The sequence below is a fragment of the Silene latifolia genome, chromosome X (assembly GCF_048544455.1).
Source record: "Silene latifolia isolate original U9 population chromosome X, ASM4854445v1, whole genome shotgun sequence".
In the NCBI taxonomy this organism is placed as follows: Eukaryota; Viridiplantae; Streptophyta; class Magnoliopsida; order Caryophyllales; family Caryophyllaceae; genus Silene; species Silene latifolia.
This window is the reverse complement of record NC_133537.1, coordinates 223,421,611-223,438,418: the sequence shown is the minus strand read 5'-3', so window position 1 is coordinate 223,438,418 and position 16,808 is coordinate 223,421,611. Positions and strand designations below refer to the sequence as shown.

The 16,808-nt window shown below is 35.0% G+C and overlaps 1 protein-coding gene across 1 annotated transcript; it reads right to left on the bottom strand.

Annotated features, from left to right (window-relative positions):
• Window positions 1-10,797: 10,797 nt before the first annotated feature.
• Window positions 10,798-15,855, bottom strand: LOC141621718 (GDSL esterase/lipase 4-like). The gene is made up of 5 exons (XM_074437995.1): window positions 15,103-15,855; window positions 14,904-15,025; window positions 13,861-14,088; window positions 13,524-13,767; window positions 10,798-11,135 (listed from the first exon to the last, which is right to left on the bottom strand). The coding sequence occupies exons 1-5, from the start codon at window positions 15,569-15,571 to the stop codon at window positions 10,906-10,908; spliced, it is 1,293 nt and encodes a 430-aa protein (XP_074294096.1). The 5' UTR covers window positions 15,572-15,855; the 3' UTR covers window positions 10,798-10,905.
• Between the last annotated feature and the right edge of the window lie 953 nt (window positions 15,856-16,808).

Genomic DNA, 16,808 nt, shown 5'->3' with positions numbered 1-16,808 from the left:
CATGGTATAATCTTTCAAATCTCCTTTTTCCTCTTTATGTTAATGACTATGTGGCTTTATTTTGATTGATGCGGTATAAACAATGTGAATTTAGGACTTGCATTTAGATTATATGGCATATTAGTTGGTAGAATCATATGCATTAGGATGTATATATGTTAGTTGCATCATGGCATGTAGTTTGCATGTTAGAAAATTTTGCGAAACCGTCTACTTGGGAAGCTTGACAAATGTATATAGGCCCTAGTAGATGTTTTTTCTTCTTAAGACTTTGCTTGTTAGAATACTTGTAAAACACCCTAGGATGTGTCATGCTAGTATCCTTTGACCCATGGATTAAGGCCTAGTCAAGAGTATGGTGTGATAACTCCTTGGCTACCGTTTATTCCAAGGTGACCCTTGAAACCATGCATCCATCATCCATGTTCTACCACATTTTTGTCATCAAAGGGAATGGGCACAAAAAGAAATTGATTTGAGTTCAAGAAATGAAATGAAAAGTGAAAGTGAAAGAAAGTTTGCAAAATGCATCAAATGAAAAGAGGAGCAAAAATAGACTCCTAAAGCTTCAAATATAAGCCACCCTCACTACATATGTGGTGACTTTGAAAATGTTCAAAAGAAAAATGCAAAAAGTTGAAATGTTGTCAAGTATTGAAAATGCCAAAAATCAAAAAGAAATGGCAAGAAAGTGTTCTCAAATGTTATATGCCACAAGAAATTGGGGAGAAAAACAAACAACAAAGCAAACTCCCAAATGAAACTCAAATATCTATTGATCCCTTTATCCATCGTATCCATTTTTGTGCATGGTAGAGAGGGGACGACCCTTCTTCTTGTCTAGGCAAGAGGGGAAATTCCGCGATCCTCCAATGTTTCTAACACCATAGGGAGTCTACTCTTAATAAAAGCATTTATCGATTGAGGACAAAGGTACCCTAGCTTGACACAACTTGGAGGTGATTTATTGGTATCCTTCTAGGCTTAGTAGTTTGAAGAAATTGCATCTATGAAGGATTTTGTACCCTTGAATTGTTTCCCTTGTAGATAATTTCCGCCACTTAGATGAGGAAAGTGGCTATTCTTTTGTAGATGCATCCATTACTTGATTCTATGTGCTTTAATGCTTGGATGTGTCGCCATTTTGGCAAGACCCACCTTGCCTTGCAAGAAGGCATCCTACCTCATGGTTGTCTTGTTGTGAGTTGAAGGGGCGGAGTGAGACCCGCTAATCATCTCATATCGTCTATGCTATTAGGTTAGTTTAAATAATGGTCCTAGTCTTTGTCACCTCTTTACTCGGGACGAGCAAAGTTTCGGTTTGGGGATATTTGATGTGACCATTATTTGGGCATATTTAGTCCCCGAATTAGCCCCGTTCCCATGCGTTTTAGTGCATATTTGGGTCATTTATTGTCTTTAGTCCTTTATTTTGCATATTCTTTGAGGTTTTAATCCCTTGGTAGGAAAGGAGTGCAAACCTTGCATTTTCATGGAAAAATGGAGCTAAATTGATTGAATTCAATGACCAAGCATCAAAGAGAAGACAGGACTAGAAGGACTTTGTACATATTGTAGTAGATGGGCAATGATGAGAAAAGATCCTTGTATCCCGGAGGAAATCCTCAGGGATTGTATGAAGAGAGGAAGAAAAGAAGAAAGGAAGAAGCTGATCTACCATCCGAGCGGATTGCCCACAATATGCCCGTCCAAGACAAGCAATCCGAGCGTCTTCCTCAGAAGGCCGCTCGTCCAAAACCACAACAATCCGCCCGTCCACCCCACAAATCCGCTCGTCCAAAACACCCACAATCCGCTCGTCCCGTGCTCTGGACGCTCGGATTGTGTGACAGCTAATCCATCTTCTACTTGTTCTATGAAGGATGCGCATACCTCGGGAATGACTAGCAAAAAGGAGACTCGCATATTTTTCTGAGAGGAGCGATTCCTCAAGGACTTAATCGTCATTTAAGCCCTTAGTAAACCCTAATTTGTGTACCTAATCCCCACTATAAATACCCCCATTAGTCTAATTAGATAATCATGTTCTTCTTAGCAATCTCTAGTGTAGTTTATATCAATCTGATCTCTCTTTAATCTTGTAATCAACTTTTAATCAAGTCTTAATACAAATCTCATTTCCTTAATCTCTCTTTTGTTCATCTTTCATTTTGGGTAATTGAAGATTATTTGGGTTATTATTTGACAACCTTCCAATCAATCATCAAGTACTTCTATTATTCTTTGCTTTATTATTGGAATCATTAGTAGGTATAATTCTCTTAATTCCTTTTTAATTATTGTTAATTATCTTCATTTATTCATCATGTTTTACTTTGTTGGTATGATTGACAACCTTGCTAGCATGTTCAACATGATAATGAGTGAGTAGTTTCCTTAACTAGGGTTAATGGGTAATTAGGGGAAACCAACATGGGGGATGGTTCATGCTTAAATTAATATGTTTTCATAGTTTATTTGCTTGTTTGTTGTGATCTCAACTTATGCACATGTTATGTTTGATGAAATGTGAGCCTATGAATCCTTGCATTTTTTACCCATCACCTATCTTTTCAATGAGACTTGTAAGACATAAACCAACTCGAGTCTCATTAGACCATGCATATAGTTGAGTAGGAAAGATTAAGTCGACTTGTAGGTGTTGTACAATCTAATCGATTCGGCTCTGGGACCCAAACTTTCCTAGGATTGTAAGATATAAACCAACTCGATCCATCACAACAATAATTGCTTGCTTATAATTTGAGAATATGTTTGTATGATCAATTCTCATGAATCCCCTATGACCCCATGACACCCTAGTGCCTTTTATCAATTGTTTACACCCTTTTTTAATCATCTTGCTTGTTTACTTTCATTGCCATTTAGTTTAGTGATCTTCTATTCAAACCCCAAATTGTGACACCCCTAGACACCGCTAGTTGCAATTGAAAATCTCATCTCAATTCCCGTCCCTTGGGATCCCGACCTTTACTTGCCTCTTTACTAATAGTAGAGTTGTTTGTGGAGTTATAAATATTGTTTTGGTCTAGGTGCTCCTAACGACAAGTACCGAAAACTAAACCTCTCAAGAGAGTCCGACCACAACCCTTACCTTCCTATAATTAATTGTGCCTATTTCCCTTCAAACAAAACTCGTCCAACTCCCTAAATCAACCCAACCTCACAAACTCCCACCTACCAACCGTCCATGTTCCTCCTCACCTACCCTTATCATTGTTAATATGGTAAAAACCTCTTACAATACCAAACTTAAACCTACCCTCATGTCAACCCCTACCTCACCATCAGACCCCACCTCCAATCCATCCTCCTCTCAAACCGACATGACCAAAAGCAAAGGATCCTACGCCTTTCCAATTAACCCGACACCTGAAACCCCTCTCGAACCCGAAACCTCTCTTGAACCCTCACCCATAGCCACTCTCTCTCCCAAAAAACCCATACCCCATGAACCCCCGATCTCCTCCATGATCGGGAAGCGAACCCGTGCCTCCAATCGGAAAACCACTCCCTCGGTAGGGTTGTCATCGGCTACGGTCACCATTCTCGACGGGGATAATAATGAAGACGATCACCTTGACCAGTCCCCTCAATCAGAGGAAGAAGTGGATCAAGGGGATCAGGAGTTTGTTGTACCGGCCAAATCACAGCGAGGGGTCAAGAGGAAGGGAACAGTCAATCTCCCCGACATAAATGTGGAAGCCGAGGGTGATGAGACCAATATAGAAAAAAGATGTGACTGATTTGAATGGGGATACTCCTGCTTGTGACATATCTGAGTCACCAACACAGACAGATAAAGAAAAGGGAAAGGTCTCTGACAAAGATGAAGATCTTGGGGTTGAGGATATTGTTCCTAAGAAAACAAAAGGGGGAAAGTTGAAAACAGGTCCACCACAGAAGAAAGCCAAAGTTTCGGCTGTGTCAGGGAAAAGGGAAAGTCGTCTTTCTCAGACCCAATGACTCGGTCCCTTTAATATCTAAGTGGGATGTGGATTCCCTGTGGGCCCAAATCGACGTCTTAGATCTTCCTCCCTCGATCTATCGTCACTGTGAAAGGTTGATCTCCAAAGATGTGGTTCACTCGACTCGGATCTATGAAAAAACATGGTATGACTGACCCGTATTTGACAAGGTCCGGGAAATGTTAGCTGTTCAAAAATGGGAAGATTTAATAGAGATCAGGGAACCGGTGTTTGTCTGTGAAGTGGTTCAATTCTATGCATCTTTACGGGTTGATAAATCTGGAACCTCTCTCACTGCCAAAGTCAATGGTAAGCCTTTAACCCTCACTCAAAGTGATATTTCTAAGATTCTTCAAATTATGAACGAAGGTTATGACATCCTTCCATCTGAGACTTGGCCCGCCCTTGACTATGCCTCCCCTTTGACAGTCGTTAAAACCGTTTACCTGAAAGCAGTAACATGCGGGGCTGTTGGAAATACCCAAATCCCTCCCCCTCTCCGCTTGATTTTTAACATGTTGTGTCGCACCCTGTACCCATCCGGTGACCGTACAAAATTGTCCATTGCCCAACAATATCATATCTACCACATCGCTACTCACATAAAAATTAACCTACCCAGCCTTATGTTTCACCGCTTTTCTGAAATGACCGCCAAACGTCATGACCCCAAAGATACTAGCATTATCCGTCTACCATATTGTATGTGGGTGTCCAAGGTCTTGAAAGCTAAGGGTTTGTTACTTTCAACTAGTGTGGGGTGTCTCAATTGTTGTGACACAATGAGTGATGGTCAATTTGGGAAGATGCTAATTAGGATTGGATGATAAGTTACGCCCGGTGAAGTCTCGTGCTAAGGGCCGAGAGTCGGCCTCATCTAGTAAAGACTCGGGTCCCAACATGGCAGCCGTTCTAAAGGCCGTGCAAGACTTGGGTGAATGGGTCAAAGCTGATTTGGAGAAGAAGAATGTTGCTATTAGTCGCCTTAAGAAGGCCGTGGATGGGCTCAAAGGGGAAGTAGATATCATCTCTACCCTCCTTCAAGCTAAGGATGATGGCAATTCCGAGGGAAATTCTTATGGTGACCAAGTCTCCTTCTCTTAGACCCAAACCGTGTCCATAATCAAGCTCTTTTGCCGTTTTGTTTACACCCCCTACCCTTCACTCTCACTTTTAATTTGGTGGTGTAATCTTAAACTTAAACTAGCCGTGGTGAACATCGTTTGAACTATGTTTAAACTGTGGTTTGTGTTGACTTTGTTATCTTTTCACGACTATGCTTATCTTTATGTGTTTTCTAACGTATGTTCTCCCTTGATCAAACGATAGCATCGTTGCCCTTTTGATGATGTCAAGAGGGGTAAAAGGTAAAAACCCATGTTCTTGTCTTCTATAGTAATTTGATTAACCTTTGCTATGCTCTAATTTTCTCGATTAAACCTTGATATGTGGCTTATTATCTATGTCTAGTCTATCTTGCTTTAGGTCTTTTGCTTCATTTGGTTAACATACTCTAATTTACATGTTCTTGGTGATTTTTGACTAAACACGAAAGGGGGAATATTAGCTTTGATAGACATTCGTTTTTTGTTAGGGCTTGTCATCATCAAAGGGGGAATTTGTTGGGTTCTCTTAATTGATGATGACATACCCATTTAACTTGTGCCTTCTTAGTTTACTATTTCAGGTTTAATCGATCAATTTGAAAGTCTTAATCAATCAAGGATCATCAATCGTTTCTACCCAAGATATAGAGTCGCTTGGTCAACCTATGTAAAAGATAAAAGAGTAAAATACATGTAATAGTGACAGTCAGGCATACCGTCACTTATAACGGGTAGTAGTATGCTTGACCATCTCGTTTGACCCGTCACACTTGAAGCAAATATTTCATTTCAAATATTTCATCTTTTTCAAAATGGGCTTTCATACTTCAGATTTCAAACTTGAAATATTTGGAAGGGTGGTCTTTAGAAAAGAATTTGTAAAGAGTACTTCAAAAGATTTCCTCTTTTATGATACACCTTTGCTTGTTTTCTTATGAAACTTTGTTTGGTTCTTTCTCTCTTTAACAAGAATTGTCTTCTTACTAATGTCCTCTCCTCTTTGTTTCTGAAAACACAAAGGCTCTTTAAGGTTACTTACAAACTCTCTTTTCTCCTTTTTGCTTCTTAGAAATAAGTCCTTTTGGTGCTAGTTTTGGAAGGTCAAAACTTTTGTCTCATGACCAAAAGTTTTGACCACAAACCCTAGCATGCACCCATCCGTTTTTTCCTCTATAAAATGAGCACCACCCTTCACTTTGAATGTAAGACTTTTACTTAAGAAATCAAAGCATTTTGCAAAATAGGTTTTAAGAACTCAAAGGTTTTAAATTTGCAAAAATCTTCTAAAGTCTTCAAGTGTGTCAGTCGAAATCACTGTTATCTCATAGTATTGTACTCTCTCATCTAAAAACTTTTGTAACAATAAGTTGTCCTTCTCAATTCTTTTCAAAGAATCAGTCTAAGGAAACTTGGTTTCTAAACATTCTAGTTAGAGTGTAGAGTTCATAGACGGAGTAGTCTTAGAACTCGTGTCGCGACCGTAGTAGGTTGTTGGTCCTTTTATCGTTAGTGTTTTAAAGTAGTCGGAGTAGATTACCTCACTTATCAATAAAAGAAGATTGAACGTAGGCCTTTAGAGTGTCGGCCGAACCAATTCAAAATCGCTGTGTTGTTTATCTCTTCGCTTTTAATTCCGCTGCAACTTATTTACTCGTTTTTATTTTACGATTTTGTTAGTAACAGTACTGAATACTGTCACTCTTGGTTTTCTGTTTTTACTTCATAAACTAAGACCATCGAGTAACAGTCAGAACAACTGTCACTTCCAAACATCACTTGTTTCTTCGAGCTTCCGTGATACACATTTAATCATTTCATTTAATTGATGTATCCATTCGCTCTTCACATTGTTCATCAACTTATCTTTAAACAATAAAGATTTAAATTGAAATTTTTAAAATAGTACCTAATTCACCCCCTCCCCCTCTTAGGTACTTAGAATCCATAACTCTTTATATATTAATAATAATAATAATAACTAAAAAAAATATGATAATTATAATATAAATATTATAAATACTAATAATAATAATAATAATAATAATAATAATAATAATAATAATAATAATAATAATAATAATAATAATAATAATAATAATAATAATAATAATAATAATAATAATAATATCTGGGTGGCCTTGGTGTTTATGCGGCCGGAGATGTTTTGTTCTATGCTTTTATTGCGTCCCGCTTGCGTCTGCTGGGTTTTGCGAGCTAAGCTCCTCGGCCCTTCTCGTGTTGTAGCTGCCGGCCCTTTTTGATGATGCCGCACGGTGTTTACGCAACTACGAGGTTCGATATTTTAGGTCGCCCTAGTGAAATTGCTGCCCCCAAACTTATGAAGAAATTGGCAGACATTTATTTCACGACGGTTGCTACTGCCTCAGAGTCTGTTTTTTCTTTGACACCTCGCCGATCGCTCTATGGCGGTCTCGGCGGGGTTCTCACTCCTCGATTGGTTGCGTGCGGTTCCTATCTCGGGGTTGGGGCGGACTATGAACGGGAGGACTTACCGTAGTGTCTTTGGGTATCGTCAGGTGTTCCGTTATTCTCGATATCTAGGCCCCGTCTGCTTGCTCTCGGGTTTTTGTTGGGGATGTTTTTGGGGACCACGCTGTTTCTTGTCTTTGTCTTGGGCGTTAAACATCGGCATAACCTTGTCCAGGACACTCTCTTCGACATCTGCTATAGATCTGGTATTTACGGGGGAAGGAGGTTGATATCGGTTTGGTTGATGGGCATGGTGGCTCTCTTCGTCCTGCGGATTTATTGCTTTATTCTTGGGACGGGGGCGTGATGTGTGCGTCGACACGACGGGTTCTTCACCTTTGACTCGGTGGGTTGGCGATTTTGTGCGGGCGGGTTGTCGGCCGATCTTTGCTCGGCGAAAGTGTGCTAAGTATGGGGATTTGTGCGCGGTAGCGGTTATGTTTCCTACCTTTCTCTTTCTCTTCACTCGGGAGTTGAGTTCGGATCTTGTTGCCTTGCTCAAGCGGATCCGGAAATTCTCGGTATCTCGGGATCTGGGGCTCGGGTAGCCGCTTACATTTTTACTCGTATTAGCTTTACTATTGCTAAGGGTGTAAGAGCCCAGATTGTCTCTCGGCTCCCCACCAATTTCATGTAAACATTTTGTTTTTATTATAATGAAAGCTGCGCGCATTTTATAATAATAATAATAATAATAATAATAATAATAATAATAATAATAATAATAATAATAATAATAATAATAATAATAATACTAATAATAATAATACTAATAATAATAATAATAATAATAATAATAATAATAATAATAATAATAATAATAATAATAATAATAATAATAATAATAATAATAATAATAATAATAATAATAATAATAATAATAGATGTAATATAATAATTTATTAATACTCCCTCCGTTTTTTCATATAGGACTTTCTCACATATCCCTTCTCACTTCAATATCTCTTAAAATATAAGACTAAATATTATGATATGTATACTCATATAAAGAGTTTTCGTAAGGAATTTAATGGTACCATTTTTATATTTTTTGAACTATTTTTTTAAATATTAAAGTTAAAGGCTTACCGCGTAAATGCAAAGCGTCATATATAAAAAAATGGAGGGAGTATAATAATAATAACGGAAAATTCACGTGGTACCCTCGAACTTTATCATTTTGCACGTGGTACCCAACTTTTTAAGTTTGTGTACATAATACCCTCCATCTTTAATTTTCATGCACAACACATCTTTTTGTCGCTATAAAAAAAACGCAATTGTTCATAACTCCTAGACCGGAATTCGGAATGGGCCAATTTTTTTTCCTAAAATGATTATCTCGCCATAATCTACGATCTAAGAAAAACAAAATTGCCGACAGACATTTTATAGGGTTTTTTTAACGAAAATTTCAAATCAACCATATCTTACGATCTTAAATTTCCAAATGACCATTTTCGTTTTATCAATTTATAGATCTCGAAAAGGTAATCAATCTGGAAAAAAAAATTAATTAATTCCGATCTCTGGTCTATGATTAATGCTCATTTGAAAATTTTAAGAACGATAAAGAAGACACGTTGTGCTTGAAAATCAAATCTCAAGTATACCATGTGCACAAACTTAAAAAGTTGGATACCACGTGCAAAATGGCAAAGTTCGAGGGTACCGAGTGAATTTTCCGTAATAATAAAAATGTTATTAATAAAAATGAATATATTAATAAAATAATAATAATAATAATAATAATAATAATCTCGGGGTTGGGTCAGACTATGAACGGGAGGACTTACCGTAGTGTGCTGGGGTATCGTCTGGGTGTTCCGTTATTCACGGTATCTATGCCCTGTCCGGCTTGCTCTCGGGTTTTTGCTGAGGATGTTTTTGGGGACCACGCTGTTTCTTGTCTTTGTACCGGTACCGTGGGCGTTAAACATCGGCATAACCTTGTCCGGGACACTCTTTTCGACATCCGTTATAGATCCGTATTCTTTGCGGGAAAGGAGGTTGATATCGGTTTGGTTGATGGACATGGTGGCTCTCTTCGTCCTGCGGATTTATTGCTTTATTCTTGGGACGGGGGCGTGATGTGTGCATTGACTTGACGTTTCTTCTCCTTTGACTCGGGCCGGGATGACGGATTTTGTGCCTGGCGGGTTGTCGGCCGATCTTTGCTCAAATGAAAGTGTGCTAAGTATGGGGATTTGTGCGCGGTAGCGGGTTATGGTTTCCTTCCTTTCTCTTTCTCTTCACTTGGGGAGCTGGGTTCGGATGTTGTTGCCTTGTTCAAGCGGATCCAGAAATTCTCGGTATCTCAGGATGCGGGGGCTCGGGTGGCCGCTTACATTTTTACTAGACTTAGCTTTGCTATTGCTAAGGGTGTGGGAGCCCAGATTGTCTCTCGGCTCCCCACCAATTTCATGTAAACTTTTATTTTTCTTTTAATGAAAGTTGCGCGCATCCATAAAAAAAAATAATAATAATAAATATTAATACTAATAATATTGCCATTAATCATAATAATAAAATAATAAATAAATATAATAAGTATAACTAAAGTAGTAGTAATAATAATAATAATAATAATAATAATAATAATAATAATAATAATAATAATAATAATAATAATAATAATAATAATAATAATAATAATAATAATAATAATAATAATAATAATAATAATAATAATAATAATAATAATAATAATAATAAATATAATAATAAATATAATAGTAATATAATAAATATTAAAATAAATTTAATATAATAATCAAAATAGTAAATAAATTAATATAATAATAATGATAACAATAATAATATATTATAAAATAAGAATAATAATATTAATGTTGAAATAAACTAATCTGAACTGAACTGAAGTGGTCTGAACTGAACTTAACTGAATGGAGCTGAACTTAATAAAGTTGAACTGGACTGAACTGAACTTATTAGAACTGAAATTAAGTCGAAAAAAACAGGGCCTTAGTTCAAAGAAGTACATTTTACAATTATTGCCTATGTTTTATAGTCAGATATATTTGCATATCGAAGGAATTATGTTACTAGTAATTACGAGATTCAGATACGATGTACATAATTCATTACATCGTATCTAAATCTCGTAATTACTCGTAACAAATTATATTAAGTTTGACAATGATTATACAGAAAAGTAAACTTATTGACACTTGTATTTTAATTCTCTTTTGTCAATTGTCTTGATATATGCGTATTTGTATTTCTCATCATAAAAAGAACTAATTACTGAAATTAAAACTACAAAAAAATCCCAAAATGTAAAAGTAAGTATTAGAACATCAGTCAATGCTACATAACTTCTTCATATTGAAAGGCACGACGAGGTTTGGTGGGCCACTCCAAAATTCTTTAGCAAATTGTTCATTAGCTTTCTGAGTCGTATGTGCAGGATCAAAGAATAAGTGAGATGGTATATCTTTGCAAAGCGTGAAATTAGCCTTTTCCATACAAGTGAATTTGGCATGAAATCGACCACTTCCACAACACGCGGTTTGAGTTTCCTTGAAATCTAAAAAGAAGAATTAAAATTAACAAATTTAGCACCAAAACTCTAAAACGGTTAAAATAAATTTTCATTATTATCATGCTCCCTCCCGTCTTTTTTTTTTTTATCTTAAACTAGTATTGGTGCCCGGTTTCGCCCGGGCTACCTCTACTTACCATTATTTTTTTCAATTAAATAAAATTACTTAAAGTTGTATAACACATAAATTTATCATTAATATATTTTTCTATGACATATCCATTACGGAAATAAACTTTGAGACAAGTCACTACTCCCGCTATTAATATTTTACTCTTATTAATGAAACAATAGTAATAACATTTCACTACTTGCCCGTAATTATTGTTACTTTCACTACTCCCGCCGTAATTATTGTTACTTTCACTACTGTCGCATTAATATTTATAATTTCACCACTCCCGCCGTAATTATTGTTACTTTCACTATTGTCGCATTAATATAGATTATTTCACTACTCCCGTTGTTGTTTCTACCACTTTCACTAATCTCGCTGATAATATTGTTGTTTTTACTATTCAAATGAGTGATTACTGAAGTATCATATAACTATATCCAATGTTACTACAATTCTTTTCTTTACTGACGAAATTACTTTTACTACTTAGGCATGCAATTTTAAGAGGATTATGCATTAAATTAAATCGAAAGAATTATGCAATATTATATATTATGGAATCTAACTTGAATTCTTTATAACCTACTAATTATATTTTTGTATGTTAAATAATAACATCTATACATCTAATAAACTATAAAGTTTAATAAATTTTCATAGATTTTAAATTTAATACATAATTTTATGATGATAATAATTAATACCATAAGTGTGCATGTTTATACAAATTAATTATTTTATTTTAAGTAAATTGACCATCTTCTAGTCTTCTATAAATATTTAGGAAAATTACCAATCATCTTCTTTCTTTTAGTCTCCTTGAAATTGATCATCTTAATTAATTATTTTATTTTAAAGAAATTGACCTTAGTTAATTATTTTTTTTTAAAGGATATTGACTATGTTTTAGTCTCTTACAAATGTTTAGAAAAATTACCATGCTTCTATATAATTTAATTTTAACCCAAACTATATAATATTTGCATTGAGATCCCTTAGTCGGGTCTATCACACGGTGCTAGTGATTTAAAACTATATAGTATAATTAATTTGTATAACTTTCTTTAATTACATTGAAGTCCCTTGATTTCTGGATTTAATATATAGTACTAGGTTTGGTGCCCGGCTACGTCCGGGCTACCTTTACTTACCATTTAAAATTTATTTTCTATTAAATATGTTTCGCTAAATTTGATTAACACATACGTTTACAATTTATATCTTGAAATTATGATTAGATCTAAAATTTAATCAACAAATTATGTGACACGTTCACCACTCCCGCTGTCAATATTATTACTTTCACTATATCCCCTGTTATTACTATTATGTTCACTACTTCTTCGGTTAATGTTGTTTGTTTAACTACTCCTGCTATTTTTACGGTTAACCCGTTAATTTTGTCAAACTCATATATTTAAATAAATTAATATTTTCTTAAAATCGAATTGATAGTTAATTTTTCATACTCTCTTTGTTGTTCTTACGGTTACTTTCATTACATGTTTTGTAACTATTATAGTACTATTACTTTCACTTCTCCCGCCGCCATAATTTTTTCTTTCATTACTCCCGCATTTATTATTGTTAATTTCACTACTCTCATTGCTGTTAGTATGACATTCACTACTCTGGTTGCTGTTGTTTTCACTACTCACGTGGGTGGTTACTATCATATCATAGTAGTTGATTATCTAGTTGTATTAGAGTTATATATTTAAATAAATCTTAGATTAGAATATTATTTAAGAGCAATCATTATTATTGGAAAATTATATTTTTTTGGAAATCTAGATTGATTTATTTACCTTTTAATAGTTTCCAAAATATAAAATACTTATATTATATTATATTCGTGTATGTTAAATAATTAACATCCTTATACAAATTAATACCATAAGTGGGGCATGTTATTTTAAGGAAAATCACCATATTATAGTCTTCTCTAAATTTATACTTTAACCAAAACTCTATAATATTTACATTGAAATCCCTCGGTCGGGTCCATCACACAGTGCTATGATTAAAAACTATATAGTATAATTAATTTGTATAGATTTATTTAATTACATTGAAATCCCTTAATTTCTGGAATTAATATATAGTATTGATTGATATGTCAGTTCGAATATATTAACTTGTGATCCATAATAATAACTTTAATTAATTACCTCTCTTTTTTTCATATATTCTTTGTGCCAAATTAAAGTCAATGAACAGAAGGAGGTAGTACAAGTTATAAATTGAAGACGTACCATATTTAGCGCCATTAAGCACACGGGCCATTAAGGATGTATAGAAATCATAAATGATGTACTTAAATCCAGGTAATTGACGAGCCCATGCATTAGCTAATGCAGCAAATCCAGCGTTGTGCAATTTGGCCAAATCGTTTAGGCCCTCTGCACAATGTGCATCATCTTGAAGGTATAGCGGTAAGCACCCCATCGGCCCATAATTTTGAAATGCAAATTTCCTTGCTCCTTGCTTGTACATTCTCTGACAACAATTTCTTTTATTAGCAAATTTAGCAAACGTGCTTGGTAAATAACAGATTTTATGAAATTTGTATTGAAAAAGATAGAGAGTTACGGTGATGGCAACAGTAAAATTGCCGAGAATTTTGTTGACAAATGCATTGACAAAAGTAGAATTGAGTGGTTTCTCATTTTGTATCCAAATGTCAGTGTAGTCATTGGAGCCAATGTTGAAGACTAGCACTGCTTTGGATACGATCTCCTTGGTTTTCTTCTTTCCATATTGTAACTTCATCTTCCCAACCATTTCCTCAAATAAGTCTGTTTGCAACTTCAGATTTAGCTACATAAATTCACCGTCAAACATAACAAAATCAGTCAGATGATCAGATCACACGTCTTTGCAACTTTTTAAATTATAAATAGTCCAATTTTAGACCTTCGCATGGTGCATGTACATACGACTCAAAGTACAAAAAATAATGCTCTATGCTTGATGCTTCGGACCGTTTGTGTATTACTACTACTCACTCACCAGCAATTTATTTGTTTACTATGTATATAATTTTTTTAATTGAAAGTAAACAAATGATTGAAATAATAAATGGAGCACAACTTGTCTGCACTAGTTTCGTTTTAATCATATTTGACGTTGGTTTATATTAGTAAAAATTGTTTATAAGAAACAAACGTAATAATATAATATTGAATGTGTATGATAGGATTCGATGAACGCATGGATCATTATCAAAGACATCCTATTAAACAGAAGTACATATCAAACATAAATAACCATCTAAAAATATTGCAACTATTATCGGGTGTGTTTCTAATTTTTCTACAAAACAATTAACTTTGGTCTAGAAAATTGATTTAGACAAGTCAAATTTTAAATGGAAATTTGACTTATTCGGTTCTAACTTGTTACCTAAATTTTCAAATGACCATTATTTGTAGTACGGAGTATTTGTGTAGTTTGTGTATGTGGGTGGAAACATTCATAACGTTGCTTATACAATTATACCTACCTACCAGGCTATCACGTCACTTATTGTTTTTTGTAATGTATAACGACTAACGAACCAATCAAAACTGAAGAATTCGCCAACACGGATCAATTATTAATAAAACGACGTAGAGACGTACATGAATACATACCGAATAATTACGACCGTCAACAAGCACACCAGCTGCTGCACCAGCGAAGTTGACGGACCTCGAGTACTCGACTAGTACAGGATTTCCGTATGGTTCTGGAAATGGCTGATTCGCGTGTTGAGCTGCCAATAATACAAATATTTGTTTTAAAAAAAAAAAAAATACAAAGGTAAATAATTAACAGATTCAGAGGGAGTACCTAAATAATCGGGAATTAGAAGACCGTCAGAAAACCTACCGGCAGGTCGCTTGAAGTAGGTCTTACCATAAGGGTAGGAGTCTGCCATTGGTCCCATGCCCAAGAAAAAGGCTATGCCTGTGTCGTAAAGAGAATCGCCAAAGATATATATAGGACATGTAACGGCCTTCTCTACAACCTTTTTTTCGACAGCGTGATCTGGTGCCTTGTTTGTAATATCATTTTTAACCATTATTGCTGGAGTATTTATTGGTGGTGTGCTATCTCGAATGTTAATTGTGGCAGTATTTGGCACCTCAAGTGGTGACGACGACGACTTTCGAGGAAGAGTAAAGGGGGCGTCGTAATTCAAAGGAGAGTAAAGTATCAATGTTATGCACATAAGCATTACGAATATTGTAAGCACCATACCACATCTTGATTTAGCCATTTGAAAGTAGTGGAACATCTTCTTATTTTGAAAGCTCATCCTGGAAACAAAGATCAATTCACTCGACTTTTACATATATATATATATATATATATATGTATATATATATATATGTATATAACTCGGATTGATCTTTATTTGTATATCCTTGAATTTAGTTTTGTTTGGGAGTCTATGTTTTCAAAATTGAGTTATGAATGAAAATAATGGATTTTGATGTCAACCAAGTATTACTAAGTTTTGATGTTTTGTTGATGAATGAAATTGATGGAGGCATGTTTGTGTGTCATACATATATTTAAAGGCGGCATTAGCAAATAAGATGATAGACTAATTCTAAACTTGTCTGTATCATTGAACATTTCTGACATTGTGTGTATTATTATATTTCCCGCGACTTTCATCCTTTGAGTTTTATGTAATTAACATCCTAATCCTCCTAATACCTTTTATTTCATCAAAACGTGTTTGAATCTACCTTGATTATTTCTACCATTACCAAATTCATCTAGTTTCAACTTTTTTAGATTTCAGTTAAAACAATTAAAAAAGAATACCAAGGGACTAATATTTAACTACAATAATGTTCCTTCTTTCTTAGCTTCCCCAAATTAATTATAACTAACAAAACTTTACATCCCTTAATTAAATTTATATTTTAAAAACTGTGGGAAAAGCAATAGGATCGTTGTGTTCGTTAACTCCCCACTACCATGTTGTTGTACCTCCGACAGCTATTAGAGTCCTGGTATGCTTACACGCCCCAAATCCTAAGTCTCATATATTAATGGTGCATGGACTTCATAAATTGTCGAACAAAATTTTAAGTCCATCCAAATTCCAATGTATTTTGCCATTAGAGCATCTCCAATGGTTACCCAAAAGGACTTGCTTACAAATAAAAAAAAATTCAAGTTACTTGCTTAACCATTGGAGCACTCCTATTGAACTAACTTAAATTGAGCAACTAGCTTCATGGAGCTAGTAGCTCAAATGGTCCTACAAAAAAAATTTGCCAACTAAACTAATACACTTGGAAATAGGCATGAAGTACAATTGCATTTTCAGAAATGTTGTTGTGCATATGGGCCCATCTAAGCCACAACACTAATAGCTTACCATTGTAGTAGTTTCTAGCTTAAAAATGTTGTAGCTTGAAAATCTTATGTGACAATGGTAAGCTAGTAGCAACTAGCTTACCATTATGAATGCTCTTATATTCCATGCCCAACTAAAACTTTCGAATCAACACAAATTACCATAAATAATGTTCCCT

Bases quoted from the DNA above. Each gene is read 5' to 3' on its own strand.
- LOC141621718 (XM_074437995.1), bottom strand. From the start codon at position 15,571: ATGAGCTTTCAAAATAAGAAGATGTTCCACTACTTTCAAATGGCTAAA. The intron at 14,089-14,903 runs GTATGTATTCAT...GAATTTATGTAG, and splicing joins TTGACGGTCGTAATTATTCG to CTAAATCTGAAGTTGCAAAC. The intron at 13,768-13,860 runs GTAACTCTCTAT...AATTGTTGTCAG, and splicing joins ATTTTACTGTTGCCATCACC to AGAATGTACAAGCAAGGAGC.